This window comes from Megalobrama amblycephala, linkage group LG7 (genome assembly GCF_018812025.1).
Source record: "Megalobrama amblycephala isolate DHTTF-2021 linkage group LG7, ASM1881202v1, whole genome shotgun sequence".
Lineage (NCBI taxonomy): Eukaryota > Metazoa > Chordata > Actinopteri > Cypriniformes > Xenocyprididae > Megalobrama > Megalobrama amblycephala.
In genome coordinates this window covers 10,244,179-10,261,015 of record NC_063050.1, presented here as the reverse complement: position 1 = coordinate 10,261,015, position 16,837 = coordinate 10,244,179, and the positions used below count along the sequence as shown (strand labels likewise).

The following is a 16,837-nucleotide window of genomic DNA, read 5'->3' as shown; positions in this document are numbered from 1 at the left end:
ATTTTGTTTAGGAGTTATAGACATTTATATTTATGAGCACATAAAAAATGACCCATGCGTGAGTTTGATTGGATTTTTTTGCCACTTACTATCAAATTTTTGACATTTGGCCATTAGTGTATAGCCAACGACCTATGTTTTTTTTTTTTTTTTTTCCTATGATGGTTAAAAGTTGTTTAAATGATAAATCACAATGTTGCACTAACCATAAGCCAAAACGAAGCATGTTTGGTGTGTTGGACAGGATTCAGCAATCTAAGGAGATGACTCCCGTGAAAATAAGTCAAGCATATAAATAATTATTTTTCACCACTAGGTGGTGCTGGTCCAAAACTTCACACACTTCTTCACGGCATTGTGCCAATGACCCATACCAAGTTTAATAACGGTATGTTCATGCTTTCGTTAAATACAGCATTTTTTAGAGATGTTCCGATACCCCTTTTCCATTCCCGATACCGATTCCGATACCTGAGCTCAGGGTATCGGCCGATACCGAGTACCGATCCGATACCTGGGTGTGTATCTATGTATATATATATACTACTAGCCCTGTATGAATTGATAGAATTATTTATGGTGTGCTTCAGACTTATCCCTTAATAAAACAAGAACAAAACATACAGTGAACTAGAGTATTTTTATTATCTGACATACATTTGACAGTTATATTATTTATTTATTTTAAGTGAAAAAGAACTTCAAATGCAGCCACAAATCTTTGCAGTTACAAAACACTGTAAACTGAAAAAGGTATATTAGTTTTACAATATAACTATAAAAACAGTGTAACAAATAAATCTAGGAATATAATTATATAAGAAAATAATCTCTTTAAAACTTGAAGTCCAGAAACAATTTTGTTAAATAAAAATCTCACGTTTTCGACGACTGACAGCAGCTGGTCATCCAGAACAATAAACCCGACAATTTTGTCAGTTATCTTTATTTGTCTTTTGAAAACTTTTCTCTTTGTTTGAATGAAGCTGGCACGCCTCATCCTTCTCCATCTTAAGCGTGTCAAACGCCCGAATCGCTCAATTCGCACCGCGTCATTCACGCGAATCGCGGGGCAGGAAGTCAATTCGCGTCTTTGCATGGACTTAACATGTAAATCACTCGCGCTTATCGCTTCATTCGCGTCTGGTGTGAACGCAGCATTAGCCTTTATGTAGGCTAACCATCGTGTTGCGCGGGGTGACGCGTCTTCAAATGCTTTATTAAGTTATTTGTGTTAAAGTTGCCAATACTTGTGCCACTCGAAATTGCAGCATTGCATATGAGACATGTCGCCGTTTTACTGGTCTGAAATACTGCCAAACAGCAGACATACTGCTAGCGCGTTTTCACTTCTCCGCTGCTCTAAACAGTGGTTGCTTGTGGCAACACAGCACAACTTCCTGTGTTTGCATTCTGAGCCGCGAAGAAGAATTGATTTCCGATTTGCTGCGTTAAGCAAAGATAGCGGGCACAACTAGGTATTGTTTAAGAAAATGGTATCGGATCGGTACGTGAGTTTAAATACTCGCCGATACCGATGCCAGAAATTTTTGTGGTATCGGTGGTATTTCCGATACTAGTATCGGAATCGGAACAACCCTAGCATTTTTCTACAACATTCAAAATGGTCAACGCCCAAAATGGCCAACATAGAAAAATTAGATGTCATTGGACTCGGCATGTTGCCCCTAATCCAATGAGACCACTTTTATGATTTTTGGCCAAAACAGCCATTTTTCATGTGTCTGGACCAGCAGGTGGCGCTGTGCCGAAACACTGCACACTGCCTCAGATCATGCTTGTGAGGGCATGTTGCAAGTGTGGTCCAAATGCGATAAAGCATTGTGGAGATATAGCCTCACATCTGTTTTCGCAAGCGCTACATAAAATTTGTTTGTAAATTTCTCGATAAAGGGACAAGTTATCGAAAAGCTTTTAATAACATTTTGGCAGCATGGTCTAAAGAAAATGTGAGCCAATTTTGGTGAAAATCTGACAAACCATCTAAAAAAAATTTTCTCACAAAATTCAAATCTGTGTTTCTAGCCAATACGGTTCAAAAGTGATTAGCATAAACGTGAATGAAATTTTGAACAGGTGGTGGCGCTAGAGGGATTAATCTAGAGATTCCAAATTAGCTGTGGTTATTGACTGTCCTCTATAGTGTGAGGAATGAGGGAGTTGTTATCATGGAGATCTGTTGATCATTTGACTGTGCTGTAAATCACTGATTGATCCTCCATGATCTGATCAGCAGATCTGTAAAATCAATATATTCAGAGATAAAGGCATCAGTGACCTTTACAGATCAGTACTGAATACAAATACAACCTCAATCAATACAGGAGCTAAATTAAAACTGGATGAGGCTCAAAAATGCCCTGATTAAATTCTAAATATTTTAACATATCATGAACATGTCATGATTTTGTTTCTCACCTCATGGCAGGATCAGTCTGGTATGTCCTGATATTGCCATACTGGCTTTCGTTCTCTTCTGGTCTGTTCATCTCTATGTTTCTGTGATGCAAGACAGTTGCATACTGGATCTCGTCTGTATCTTCAGAATCAGAAGCTTTTTCTTCAGACTGATCACCAGAGAAATTGCTGAGGGTAATTAAGGTGTACAGGGCATCGTTTTGATTTGCAGCTTCAGATTCAGACTGAACCCCATCATGAGCTGATACTCTGCCTGTTACGTTGACATACAGATCATCCTAAAATAAGAGAAAATGACACTTTATTAAAGAAAAGCTTTGAGTATAACAAGGTTAATGCTCATTTGATCATTTGATTTACCTGCTTTTGTTGGATGTGTTCAGCTTTGTGTTTTTTCCTTCTGTAATAAAGAATTATCTAAAAATTAATAAGATTTTTTAATAAGATAATTTTAATTTGTTTATAAAAATTAATTGGCTTGGTATACTAATGTGCTTTCTGACAGAATTAACTTACATGAACACAATGATGAAAATGAAGATTAAACCTCCCAATCCAACAGCGAACCCAGCAGCTGCATAAAGAAACTTCCTTCCTACAAGACAAGGGACAGGACATTGTTTTTATCATTGTCTAGAATGACAGAAACATACAATAAATCCTAGTGTATGGCAGGAGGATGGCAGCATTTCAACACACTCATGTTAAACAAAATAATGTTTAATTCACAATACAAAAGCAAAAGAAAACAAGATTAGCCTATAAAATATGATTATTAAGAAAACAAACAGCAATTCTGTAAAGTAGCACCATCCAACAGCGACCACCAGGGGGGAATGTAAAGTGAGAATCATGAGATCCAAGTGAAAAGTCATGTGAGAAGAGACAATAGGTGTTTGACTTAAGGTTTGTTGTTTTTGCATTTAGAAAGAAGAGACTCTTTTCCTCTTTTGTCTGTCGGCCCCTACTGGACATCGTTGATTATTTGTGTCACGTGATTCATGCTTCTCTACAGCGGTGACGTCCATTAGAGACAAGCAGGTGATCAGATGATTGACTTCCTAAAGTGAAGTGCAGAACTGAGACACAAAAAGGGACGGGGATCTCCTCAAGGGCTGAAACCTTCTCTGAGGAATAAGAGTGCTCTGCCTCTACAGCAGGTAACGACTATCATTGAGCCTAAATTCAGTATGAATAAAATACTTTAGTACTGTTAAAATAAGATACTCTAACACTTTTACTCAAGTCTTATTGGAATTGGTGAATTGTGAATTTTAGTCATTGTCAATGTAAGGTATCTGTAAGTGTTTTTTTAGGTAGGCTACTCTTTACACCTCTGTTAGCTACATACACAATATATTCCAGGAGTCCACTGTGGACCCTCATGTGCCCCTGTGGCTAACATACACAAGGCTCATGTGGAGCCGATGGAAACATTTTTCTGGGCCCCATTTGGGTTGCCTATATGCAGGACCCAAGTGACAGCCCATCAAAACCCACAATGACATGTCGGATTACTTGTCATACAACAATATCAAAGAAATCTGCGATCAATAATAAAACGCCTTTATGGCACTTATCAGATTATTCATGTGTGGGCCCAATTGTAATATAAATCCTTGCATAACCAAGCTCCCATCTATCTGAACTGCTGAATCCATATACCCCTCCCTGAAGTCTAAGATCAAGTGACCAGAACCTTCTTTTAGGCCCAAACTCAAGACTGAAATGTAGAGGTGATCGAGCTTTATCTGTGTTTGGACCATGGCTTCTCAGATCAGTTTCAGGCCTGAATCACATATGAAAATAAATCTGATATGAATCGGATATGTGCATTTGTGTCTGCCATATAAGCAAACCAAATATTCCCATTTGTATGTCATTTAAAGAGACGGTGGCAAATGACGTCAACTCTGGTGCAAACACCATTCTTGACTCCTCTTTTTTCTCCACTATAAAGATGGTGTGGAAAGCAAAGCCTTGTATTATCATTTCATCTGTGTCCATTGCAAATCACACCAATTTACTTCCTTTTCAGCATAAAGGTCAGTACATTTATCTCGGGTTGTTTCACCAAGTGAAGAAGCAGATATTGGATCCCTTTTATAAAGGATGTAAGCTGGTTGTCAAATAATTTGGATATGGTCAACAAATTGGAATTGCCAATCAAGACCTGCAATGTAAATGTGGCCTTAGTTGACATGCTAAAAAAGTTACTCATGGTCAGCAGAACTAAACCAATAAAATAAAGAGTAACCAAGCCTTGACAGGTAAATGTGGTGCTTGAACCGGAAGATGTCAGTACATAAAATTGTGTCGAACTTACACCAAATACCAACTTCTCACGTCCAATACGTAACGCCCTTTGGCGTATGTTTACTGACTTGGGCTGTATAAAGATAATTGCTTTCAGTGGCTGCTCCAGATCAATCTCTGTCCTCCGCTTCCCTACTGCGGCTCCATCGCAGCCACCCAGGTCATCTGCGTCCCATTTCTCCCCAGCAGTTCATCTGCGCTCTGGACTGGGATTCTGCCATGGCTCTTCCCTCCATCAACTCCATCTCAACCATGTTTTTTTTCCTCCATCATAGCCGCCGTGGTCTTGCCTGTTCTCTCCATCCCTTCACGATCTCCTCGTCTGCCTCCAAAGCCCCAAACCTTCTCTCTCATATTTTCTGTTACAGCATGAAACATCTTCCTGGAGGGGTGTTATGTAATGCATAATCAGTGATATTTCATTTTCATGAATTTTTAGTTTTCAATTCAGTAGTAAGGAATTATTATTATTAAAGATGGAGGAGCTTGCGCTGATTGCCCTTCGTGAGACAGCCGCATGGCTTGCAGGTACCGCCACGACTACCAAATGTATTCATTGTTGTTATTTGTTCATTGTTGAATGAACAAAATATAAATGAGACCTTATTAGATGTTGAAAAGACATCCACAATGACCACAACTAGTTTTTAACCTTGTACAGATGTCACATGGACATCAATATCAGACGATAAGAAGACGTAATAAAAGCTTTCATGCTGGCTCTTCAGGGGATGTCTTTTCAACATGTGACAAAGACATTGAAAACAAAAAGACGTCTTTTGGATGTACCTTTGTTCAGTGGGGAGATGTAAACAAGCAATATATTTTATATCCACAAACTGAACCTCAGGAGAGTAACAACACTACTAATATCATAGATGAGATTGAACAAATGTACTGAGGAAACACAAGGCTTAACTACATGAGGAACACAATCAGGATGAGGCAGAATGGGGTAGTTGTACCATGATGGTAGCTGAACAAACTCTTTCATGTTGACAAAACCAAACCACTCCAATCCAGCTTTGTTGGTACCATGATCCCATTCTTGTTTTATAAGAATGTTCTCCAAATATTCACAGCAGGTGTTTGAATGATTGAAAGAATGTTTCAGGAACGTCATACTAACATTTAAATAACACAAACACGTGCACATGAACGCGTGACATCAGTGGCAAACAGCCGATCACATGCCTTGCAACAGAGAGAAACTGATTCACTTGGAAAAGCCAGCGCTATCCAAAACTTTTGCTGAAGGTTAAGACATTGAATAATTTAAACGCATTTACACTAAAGAAAATAATTTTCCATGAAAGAGGACAAACAAAAGAAATGATCTTGCTCTATGCTATGTCCCTATTAGTCTAGGGGTATCGCAGCGACATCGACATAAACCAGAACTGAACTAATTAGAACAAACTTGTACAAAACAACAGGAGACTTTAACAGACCATCAACAAAGCTTGAGCATAAGAAGTAAAGCATACTCTGAAAATAATTAAATTTACAGAAAAATCAAACAAAAGAAAAAAGCACAAAAGGGTGGAAAGGGAACAAGAGTGTTGCCAACAAAAAGAAACAAAGAAAACCAAAAAGCCAACTAACTAAAGGACAGAACATCTTACTGAAAACAAAACAAAGTAAACCTGCCTACTTTAACAAAACTTAATATTGGTGGCAACCACTCCTTGTCTGATGTTACTAGACAGAACTGAGGTCTACGTGTTGCAACATGTAGACTCATAACCTGTTCCCAATTCAAAAATAAAGCAAAGAAAAGAAACTGAAAAGCTTAACAACAACAACCACCACCACCACCACCACCACCACCACCACCACCACCACCACCACCACCACCACCACCACCACCACCACCACCACCACCACCACCACCACCACCACCACCACCACCACCACCACCACCACCACCACCACCACCACCACCACCACCACCACCACCACCACCACCACCACCACCACCACCACCACCACCACCACCACCACCACCACCACCACCACCACCACCACCACCACCACCACCACCACCACCACCACCACCACCACCACCACCACCACCACCACCACCACCACCACCACCACCACCACCACCACCACCACCACCACCACCACCACCACCACCACCACCACCACCACCACCACCACCACCACCACCACCACCACCACCACCACCACCACCACCACCACCACCACCACCACCACCACCACCACCACCACCACCACCACCACCACCACCACCACCACCACCACCACCACCACCACCACCACCACCACCACCACCACCACCACCACCACCACCACCACCACCACCACCACCACCACCACCACCACCACCACCACCACCACCACCACCACCACCACCACCACCACCACCACCACCACCACCACCACCACCACCACCACCACCACCACCACCACCACCACCACCACCACCACCACCACCACCACCACCACCACCACCACCACCACCACCACCACCACCACCACCACCACCACCACCACCACCACCACCACCACCACCACCACCACCACCACCACCACCACCACCACCACCACCACCACCACCACCACCACCACCACCACCACCACCACAACAACCACAACAACAACCACAACAACCACAACAACAACAACAACAACAACAACAACAACAACAACAACAACAACAACAACAACAACAAGCAGTACAAAAGGATCTTCTTTTATCTATTGGCCATCTTGGGCTTTTATAGGCTTTGGTAATCTCAAGTCTCTGTGTGTGATTGGCTAATCACACAAGGCAGGCAGCAATTGGCTGGAACAACTGCAAACGGATGAACCAATAGAGGGCAGACTCCTGCAACAGAAACACACAGAGAGAAAACAAAACACACACGCCCTCTAGGAGTAACACTCTATCAGTGCAAGTGACATTTGTGAAGTTAGTTTATATAGCAATATATTTTATATCCACAAACTGAACCTCAGGAGAGTAACAACACTACTAATATCATAGATGAGATTGAACAAATGTACTGAGGAAACACAAGGCTTAACTACATGAGGAACACAATCAGGATGAAGCAGAATGGGGTAGTTGTACCATGATGGTAGCTGAACAAACTCAGGGTTATAGGATTACTTTCATGTTGACAAAACCAAACCACTCCAATCTGGCTTTGTTGGTACCATGATGCTGATCATAAACTTTCTCTGTCAACTCAGGCTTTGATCATGAGTTTGTGGAGCGCATGCACATGAATGTATGACATCAGTGGCAAACAGCCAATCACATGCCTCGCAACAGAAATAAACTGTGATTCACTTCTCGCGACAGAGTCAGTGTGATTCAAAACTCTTTTGCTGAAAATGAAGAATTTAAACGCATTCACACTAATGGAAAATACTTGTCTGTGAAAGAGGACAAATAAAAGAAATGATCTTTCTCTATCAGTGCAAGTGACATTTGTGAAGTTAGTTTATATAGTTGATAATATAGCGATAGAGACTCAAACATACAAGGTCACGTAGTCATATTCAAAGTTTATTGACAGCTTATTTATATTACATATGATCTATATATATTAATATTCATTGAAACTAAATGCTAAATAACAACTGTTAAACTAAACTTGCGTGTGTAATGGATTAATAGAAATATAGATCATATAATTATACAAATCATATATAAATAAAATAATAAAATAAAATAATTCTAAGTAATTATCATTAAAACCAGACAATTTCATCATTAAATATTTGTTTTTACTATATAATGACCTTTAATTTGGAGGAAGAGAAACTGAGGGAGTGGCTTTATTGCGTTGGGTGTGTCAGTGTCACTTTGCTCACATCTGATTGGTCCAATTTCAGTTTGATCTCTGAACCAGAACATAACCTTCCCCGGAGCAGGTTAACCGTGGAGCCTAAGTTACTGTGGTGATGAGCACTTTCATGGTACCTGAAACCCAGGACTGGTGCAAACTAATCTGAATCTGACCTGGGGCCTGTTTCAGAAAGGAGGTTTAGTGAGAACTCTGAGTATGTTAACCCTGAAATGAAGGAAACAAGATTATTCGGAGTGTCTATTACTAAGTGCAAATTTACAGTAGCCCCGCCCACCAATGTCACACAACATTAAAAAACAACACATGTGATTAATGATTTCAGTAGTATAAGCAGTAGTGTGTTGGGTGCGCAAAACTTATGACGAGATTGACAGGGTTCAAATCTGCTTTTCGCTGAGCTCCCTCTGCTCCCTTTTCCCATAACATCAGAAAGGCATTTATTTTCAATAAAAATGAAGAAAGGCTTCATGACGGTCTGTCTCTCATTTGACGCTGCTGTAGATCACTGATGCGTCTTCCACAGTTTCAACAGCTGATTGCTTAAAAAGAGAAAATAAAAAAACAACAACCATGAAACAATCATGTTATAGCTATGATCTGGATGTGCTGGTTAAGTTGTTTGTTTGTTTGTTTGTTTTTTTCTCACCTCATGGCAGCATCAGACTGATGAACTCTTATATCGTCGTACTGGTTTTCGTTCTCCTCTGATCTCTTCATCTTTTTCTTTCTGGGATGTTGGACAGTTGCGTACTGGATCTCCTCAGTCTCTCTGGATTCAGGAGTTTTTCCTCTGAATCTCTTTGGTTTCACACTGGCATACGGAGCATCATTGGCTGAATCCGGTTCAGAAAGAGGCTCGTCATGGACTGAAACTCTCTGTGACGCGTCAGGATAGAGATCATTCTGAAATACAAGAAAATAAGTGATTATTCATTAAGATGTAAATCAGTTTGATCTGAAGTGTAGATTCTCAGTCTAGAGCAGATTGTCTCAAACTTTTCAGATCAATATTTCATGAATTCATATTGTAAACAGAATTTTTTTTTTTTCAAACTGCACATACAGTTTGAGAATCACTGATCTAAAGAGAGACTTTTTTTTCTGGATTGTGTTAATAAAGACATTGATAATGCTAGTTTGCCATCAGTCTGTTCAGTTACAGTCTGAAACACAGATAACAGCTGATTGATTGATTTTCTGCTTCTGTAAAGTCGTGTGTCTGAATGATTTACCTGTTTCACTGTGAGATCTTCAGTTTGATCACTCCTTCGTTTCTTTCTGTTATAAAGACAGACATTAACAGTATATGGATGAATCTATTAAAAAAAATCTAATAATCAAATCACTGCAGGGATTTTTGTTATTGAGCTCACATTATAAACAGGATGATGATGATGATGATGATGAAGAATAGTCCTCCAGATGTCACTGCGATCACAATCACATTCCTACCAGCACCATGATGAACTGAAAGAGGAAGATCATCATGATTAACTCTCCAAACTGATGAATGATGTGAAGATACAGGAGTGTGTTAATAAAAGCTTCACCTGTGACAGTTACAGCGTCTGATCTCTGAGATCCATGTTGATTGTGAGCCTGACAGTAGAAGCGTCCACTCTGTAGTGCACTGAAACTCTGTCCAGATCCAACAGCTGAGCTTTCATTCTCCTTAACCCAGCTGAAGTTCAGAGCAGGAGGGTTTGAATCACTGCTGCAGATCAGAGTCACTGAATCTCCTGACACTATTTCACCAGATCCAGTTATCAACACTGAGACGTTCCTGGGAGAGTCTAAAACAGACAAAAGAAACTCTACAGGGAGTGCAGAATTATTAGGCAAGTTGATTTTCTGATCATATTTTTTTCCCAAGCACATTTTACCAATTCCAATCCACATCAATCTTAATAACTACTATTAATATTGTTTTTAATCATTTATAAGTGATATATAATTGTTCATGAAGGCTGGAAATGAAAAATGCCTTATATTCAGGTGTGCAGAATTATTAGGCAAGTTTTCTTTTACAGGCAAAATGAGCCAAAAAAGAGATTTAACTCAGACTGAAAAGTCAAAAATTATTAAATACTCATGAGAAGGACGCAATATTAATGCAATACTAGAAATTGCAAAGTTAAAGCATGACCAAGGGACAGCAAAATGCTCATTGGGTCAGCGGGGTCAGACAAAAACAGGTGGAAAAGAAAAGACACATGTTAACTGCAAAATAATTAAGAATTATGTGTGAAACCATCAGGAACCCTTTAGTCTCCAGCGCCACCATTTTCCAGAACTGCAACCTACCTGGAGTCTCCAGAAGTGCAAGGTCTCAGGATCTCAGAGACTTAGGTTAGCTAAAGAATCCTAAAAAATGACCCGCACTTGATAAGAATCACAAGCTGAAGTGTTATAAAATACATGAAGACTGGGTTTTTATAGGCCTTATAAACAGACAGCTTGAGAGTGACTCCTGAAGGACCAGCACCACATCCTCTTGTACCACTGTTTGAAGAATTTATCTTCCAGAATCTGGCAGTAAGTTTTGGAAGATCATTTTTAGTCCATCTCTGCAAGACAGACATTTCAGGATAAGAGATGGACTAAAAGTGAACTCAAACACCTTACTGCCAGATTCTGGATAAATTCTTCAAACAGTGGTACAAGAGGATGTGGTGCTGGTCCATCAGGAGTCATTCTCAAGCTGTCTGTCTATAAGCCCTATTAAAACCCAGTCTTCATGTATTTTATAACACTTCAGCTTGTGATTCTTATCAAGTGCAGGTCATTTTTTAGGATTCTTTAGCTAACCTAAGTCTCTGAGATCCTGAGACCTTGCACTTCTGGAGACTCCAGGTAGGTTGCAGCTCTGGAAAATGGTGGCGCTGGAGACTAAAGGGTTCCTGATGGTTTCACACTTAATTCTTCACCTTAATTCTTAATTATTTTGCAGTTAACATGTGTCTTTTCTTTTCCACCTGTTTTTGTCTGACCCCGCTGACCCAATGAGCATTTTGCTGTCCCTTGGTCATGCTTTAACTTTGCAATTTCTAGTATTGCATTAGTATTGCGTCCTTCTCATGAGTATTTAATAATTTTTGACTTTTCAGTCTGAGTTAAATCTCTTTTTTGGCTCATTTTGCCAGTAAAAGAAAACTTGCCTAATAATTCTGCACACCTGAATATAAGGCATTTTTCATTTCCAGCCTTCATGAACAATTATATATCACTTATAAATGATTAAAAACAATATTAATAGTAGTTATTAAGATTGATGTGGATTGGAATTGGTAAAATGTGCTTGGGAAAAAAATATGATCAGAAAATCAACTTGCCTAATAATTCTGCACTCCCTGTATATTCATGTTTTGTGATTGTTAATCCACTAAACTGTTAAAAAAATTGCTGTTAAATTCTGTCAGTAACATTCTGTTTTCCATTAAAACAGTAATATACCGTAAAAAACAATGCATTCTGGGTAATATTTGACGTATTTGAAAAAGTAGCCTACAGTAATATACTGTAAGTTAACATCACTCAAAGTCGACACTCAGAGTCTGTGTTCTAAATCACACCCTATACCCATATAATGTGAGTATTTGGCTCTTGCATAATATTGCTTGTAATGTTTCTCATATGTTAGTTGTTGTCTGCCAAATGAATACACACTGTTAGACCTTGCTGTAGAAAAATGGCCAAATTCTGACAGTAACAAACCATTTTCCATTAAAACAGTAATATACTGTAGAAAACAATGCATTCTGGGTAATATTTGTCATTTTCGAGAAAATAGCCTACAGGAATATACTGTGAGTTAACATCGCTCAAAGTCGACACTCAGAGGCTGTGCTCTAAATCACACCCTACACTCTCATTCACTATTCCCTACATTAGTTCACTAATATAGTCCACTGGACAGTGAATGAAAACAAATGTGTGAATTCAGACACTGATGAACACTGTTGTTTTTTTTTTTTTTTTTTTTTTTTTTTGGCTGCTGTAACAGTGTCTTTGAAACATCTGTTGTAGCAAAAAAGCTGTGTGATCAGAAGAAATTAGCCAATTATTAATGATCATTAACTCACACATGACGTTTAAAGTCACAGCATCAGAGTATTTCTCTCCATGTTCATTGATGGATCTGCACTTGTATTCTCCACTGTCATCAGAGCTGATCTTTGAGATGCTGAAGATTCTTCCAGATCCTACAAACTTTCCTCCTTTAAACCAGCTGAAGTTCAGAGCAGGAGGGTTTGAATCACTGCTGCAGATCAGAGTCACTGAATCTCCTGACACTATTTCACCAGATGGACTGATGGACACTGAGACACTCTTTGGAGGGTGAGAGAAAAATACAAAAACACTAACAATCACAGTATATTGAGGTATATTAAGGTATATTATTAATCATTTATGATCTGTGATGGAATAATTTCATTTCCTATGCAGTTCCCATTTCTGTCCACAAAGGCCAAATTAAAGAGTTTTTTTTCCCAACCACTTAACATTTTCTTTTATGTATGTGTGTGTGTGTGTGTGTGTGTGTGTGTGTGTGTGTGTGTGTGTGTGTGTCACATGGCAAACAAGTAACTTTGCAACTACATGTCAACTAACTCTCATTAGAGTATTAGTAGGTTAGGTGTTAGTAGGGTTTGGGTTGAATAAGTTGAAATGTAGTTGCAAAGTTACTTATAGTTAGTAGAACATCTAAAGTGAACCATCAAAACAAAGTGTAACCAAATATAATCATTTACACACTTTTGCATCCTGTAATGTACACCAATACTGAGGTGCAAATACTATCCACCACTATTTATAGCATAATAGTATCTAACTATTTATTGCATAGAAAATACTTATAGTTTTACATTATGTAAATAAAATCTATTGCTATTTTCACTTATTGTGGAGATCATATCACTAAGAAAATGCTGCTATTGTCACTTAGTGTAAATAGACTCTAATGCTTTTTAAACTTGAAAATATCTGATGTTGAAAAATATAGTCCTAAACATGCAGGGATGAGCAACTTCAGTCCTGGAGAGTCACTGTCCAACAGTTTAGCTCCAACCCTGATCAAAACTCACCTGTCTGTAGCTTTAGTGATGTTGTAGACCTTTAGATGGTTCAGGTGCGTCTGGAGCTAAACTCTGCAGGACTGATGTTGCCCATCCCAGTCCTAAACTCTGCTAGCTTTTCAACTTAAACAAGACCAAATACTCACACATGACATTGATCTGAACATCAGGAGAGATGTGATTGTGTCCGTGTACAGCACAGCTATATCTGCCTGCATCCTCTCTTCTGACTGATTCGAAGTTGAGTTTGTTACTCTCATTTAATATCTTCTGTGAGTTTCTGTACCAGATGAATGTTGCTCTGTCAGTCAGATTGCAGCTGCTTTTACATGTCAGACGGACTGAATCTCCCTCTGTCACTCTCTCAGGAGACTCCACCTGAAGATCTGAACACAACACACATTATATCTAGTGCTGCTGTCATACACTGATTATTATTCAACATAATGCACAGAAGAAGAGAGAAACCTCATGAGAGTCACCTGTGACAGTAAGATTCACTCCTGGATAACCAATCCATTTGTCTCTATTAGTGATGAATCTGAAATAGTACATGTGTGAATCCTTCAGTGTCACATGACTCAGTCTGATGGTGCAGTTCTGCTGTTTATCTCCCAGATACTGAAGCCTCTGACTGTATTCAGGGTCCTCAGACAGATCTGGAGGATCTACACCCTTTACAGGGTTTTTTGTCCAGAACACTTTCCTGATCTGATGTCCAGTAGGGTATGTATAAGTGCAGTTCATTATCACTGATGAGTCCTTTAGTGCACAGATGTGTGAAGGACTGTAACTCACACCCCAATCAGCACTAGAAACCCCTGAAACAGAATTCATCAAGATGAACATGTCATAAAACGGGTTGCTCCAGTCCTTGATTTTGAATGGTTGAGCCGTGTTCAAAGCCAATGTGAATTACTCTACAAACATACACCTGTTATTTATTTATTTAAAAATATTGATTTTTTGAGGACTAACGTTTTATAAAAAGCAATAAGCCCTGTGAAGTTGTGGTTTACAGTGAATTTAGAACAGATAAAGGTAGTGGCGTTGATAGGCACAATGTGAAGCAGTTTTCATGTTTGTTTGTTTGTTTTATTCATTGTCAGTTACACTGGACCATCAAAAATAAACTACATAATACTTTTCTTCTACTTGAAAACAGTCACTCATTGCAGGAAATAGTATAAGCTAATCTTCTCAGAATAGTGAGTGTGATAAAAGATGAAGGAAGTTGCAGAAATGAACAAACAAAGACAAGTGAAAACAAAACATGGAAGTTAATCAAGAACATGCTGCATTATCAAATAATCAAACATGTTAATTAGGACTAAGAAAACATTCAATGATGATTTTTAAAAAAAAAAGATCAATGATATCAAAAATGGGAGTTCTGGATTTAAATTCATGTCTGTCAGCGCTGAGATCTTCTATATGCTTTTTTTTTTTTTTTTTTTTTTTTTTGGACATATAAACCTCTACAATATCTCCACATTGTCTTCTGAGAAAATGAGGCAAAAAATATTAATGATCTGGTGATACACTGATGTTTGTCCAATCAAATGCTCAGATGAGTGAGAAAGTCCCTCCCCTAAACCACCTGACACTGACTAGACAGTACAAAATTAGCAATTCATGTTCAAGACTGACATAACTAAAAACTATTGGATATTTATAAATCGAACAAGCCCATTGACACGCCTCACCCAAACTTCCTGTTTCTTTTTTTTCTTTGTTTGTTTTTTCTTAATAAAATGACATTTAAAAATATGTAATGAAACAGAGACTCACTGTGAATCATGAGCAGAAAGATCAGAGGAAGAGCAGGAGCCATTCTGACCAACATCAGCATCAAATATATCTATAATACAGCATAAATCATCACTCATATACTCATAAACAGTGTCTGTTCATCACTCTAAACAGCTCTTAGTGTTAGTAAGATCTTTGCTCATCTGAAGATTATTAATGCTCAACATCAGTGTGTGTAAATGAACTGATCATTAGATGTTCAGAAGATATTTCTCATGTCAGGAATCATGTGTTATATGAGCTTCATCTATAGAAATAATCATCAGTTTTTATTGAAGTATGAATGTGTTTGTCTTACCGTGTTGAAGCTCATCAGATCAACAGCAACCAAATGACTGACTGAATTAACTCAAGCACTTTAGCTTCACAGTGAAGGACTTTCTGTGGTTAACACTGTTTATTAATGACCAGTGCTGGAAATATCAGTGTCACTCCCTCTACAAGAGAAAAACATCACTGAACTAAACCTAATTAAAGAAAAATGATGATCTTTTTCTTTAAGTTAATTTAAATACATTCACTATGAAGACATTTAAAGAACAGGATTGAGATGTTCTGCTGGATATTTCACACCTATTATTGTGAAGCTTATTTGATGTTTTTGCACTCAGAAAGAGAAACTCTTTGTCCTCTTTTGTCTGTCGCCCCCTACTGGACATCTTTCATTGCTGTGTCACGTGATTAATGCGTCTGCACAGCAGTGACGTCCATTAGAGGCAAGCATGTGATCAGATAGATGATTTACTTACTAAAGTGCAGAACTTAGGCACGTATTTTGAAGCCCAGACGAGTTTTAATTACTTAAATGCCAGAGGAGGCTGACAACATAAACTCCTCTCATCACCAAACTGACCAATCAGAATTGATATTCAAATGACGCAACGTCCTTCACTTCCGTTAGTAATGCGGCCTGAAGAGAGAAATACATGAGAAAACATTCAAAAATGATGTAAAGCGCCGCTATTAAAGCAAACAGACTGAAGAAACTAGAGACCCACATAGAAGGCGACGATCGTGTCCTTGCGCAACGTTCCCTAAAATTCTCTAAAGGTGACGAAAATTCCAAACCTTTACAGAACATTCGGGATGTTCCTAAAACATCCTCTTTTGGTAATGAAAGTGCTGCAGTTCAAGCTTCCTAATATGACTTTAGGGGGGCGTTCTCTTTTGGTTATTTTATGGTCAATTGGGAAGTTATCAGAACGTCCTATAGTAATAGTCCCCTAAACATTCCCAGAATGTCCTGAATGTTCCCTGAAGGTCCAGCAAATAACGTTCCCCAAACCTTAAAAGAACTCCACATCGTGACCGTCTCTGAACGTTCTGGGAACATTATTAGACAACTTCCTT

General features: G+C 38.8%; 2 protein-coding genes across 4 annotated transcripts in view; both read right to left on the bottom strand.

Moving 5' to 3' along the window:
• LOC125271244 (polymeric immunoglobulin receptor-like) overlaps positions 1-16,837 on the bottom strand; it is a 477,349-nt gene that overhangs the window by 49,070 nt on the left and 411,442 nt on the right. The window lies entirely within an intron of this gene.
• Positions 1-16,837, bottom strand: part of LOC125271202 (sialoadhesin-like) — a 136,104-nt gene that overhangs the window by 8,941 nt on the left and 110,326 nt on the right. Inside the window, exon 8 of the mRNA XM_048195205.1 lies at positions 12,683-12,825. Coding sequence (XP_048051162.1) covers positions 12,683-12,825 — 143 coding nt within the window. The remainder of the gene's footprint in view (positions 1-12,682; positions 12,826-16,837) is intronic.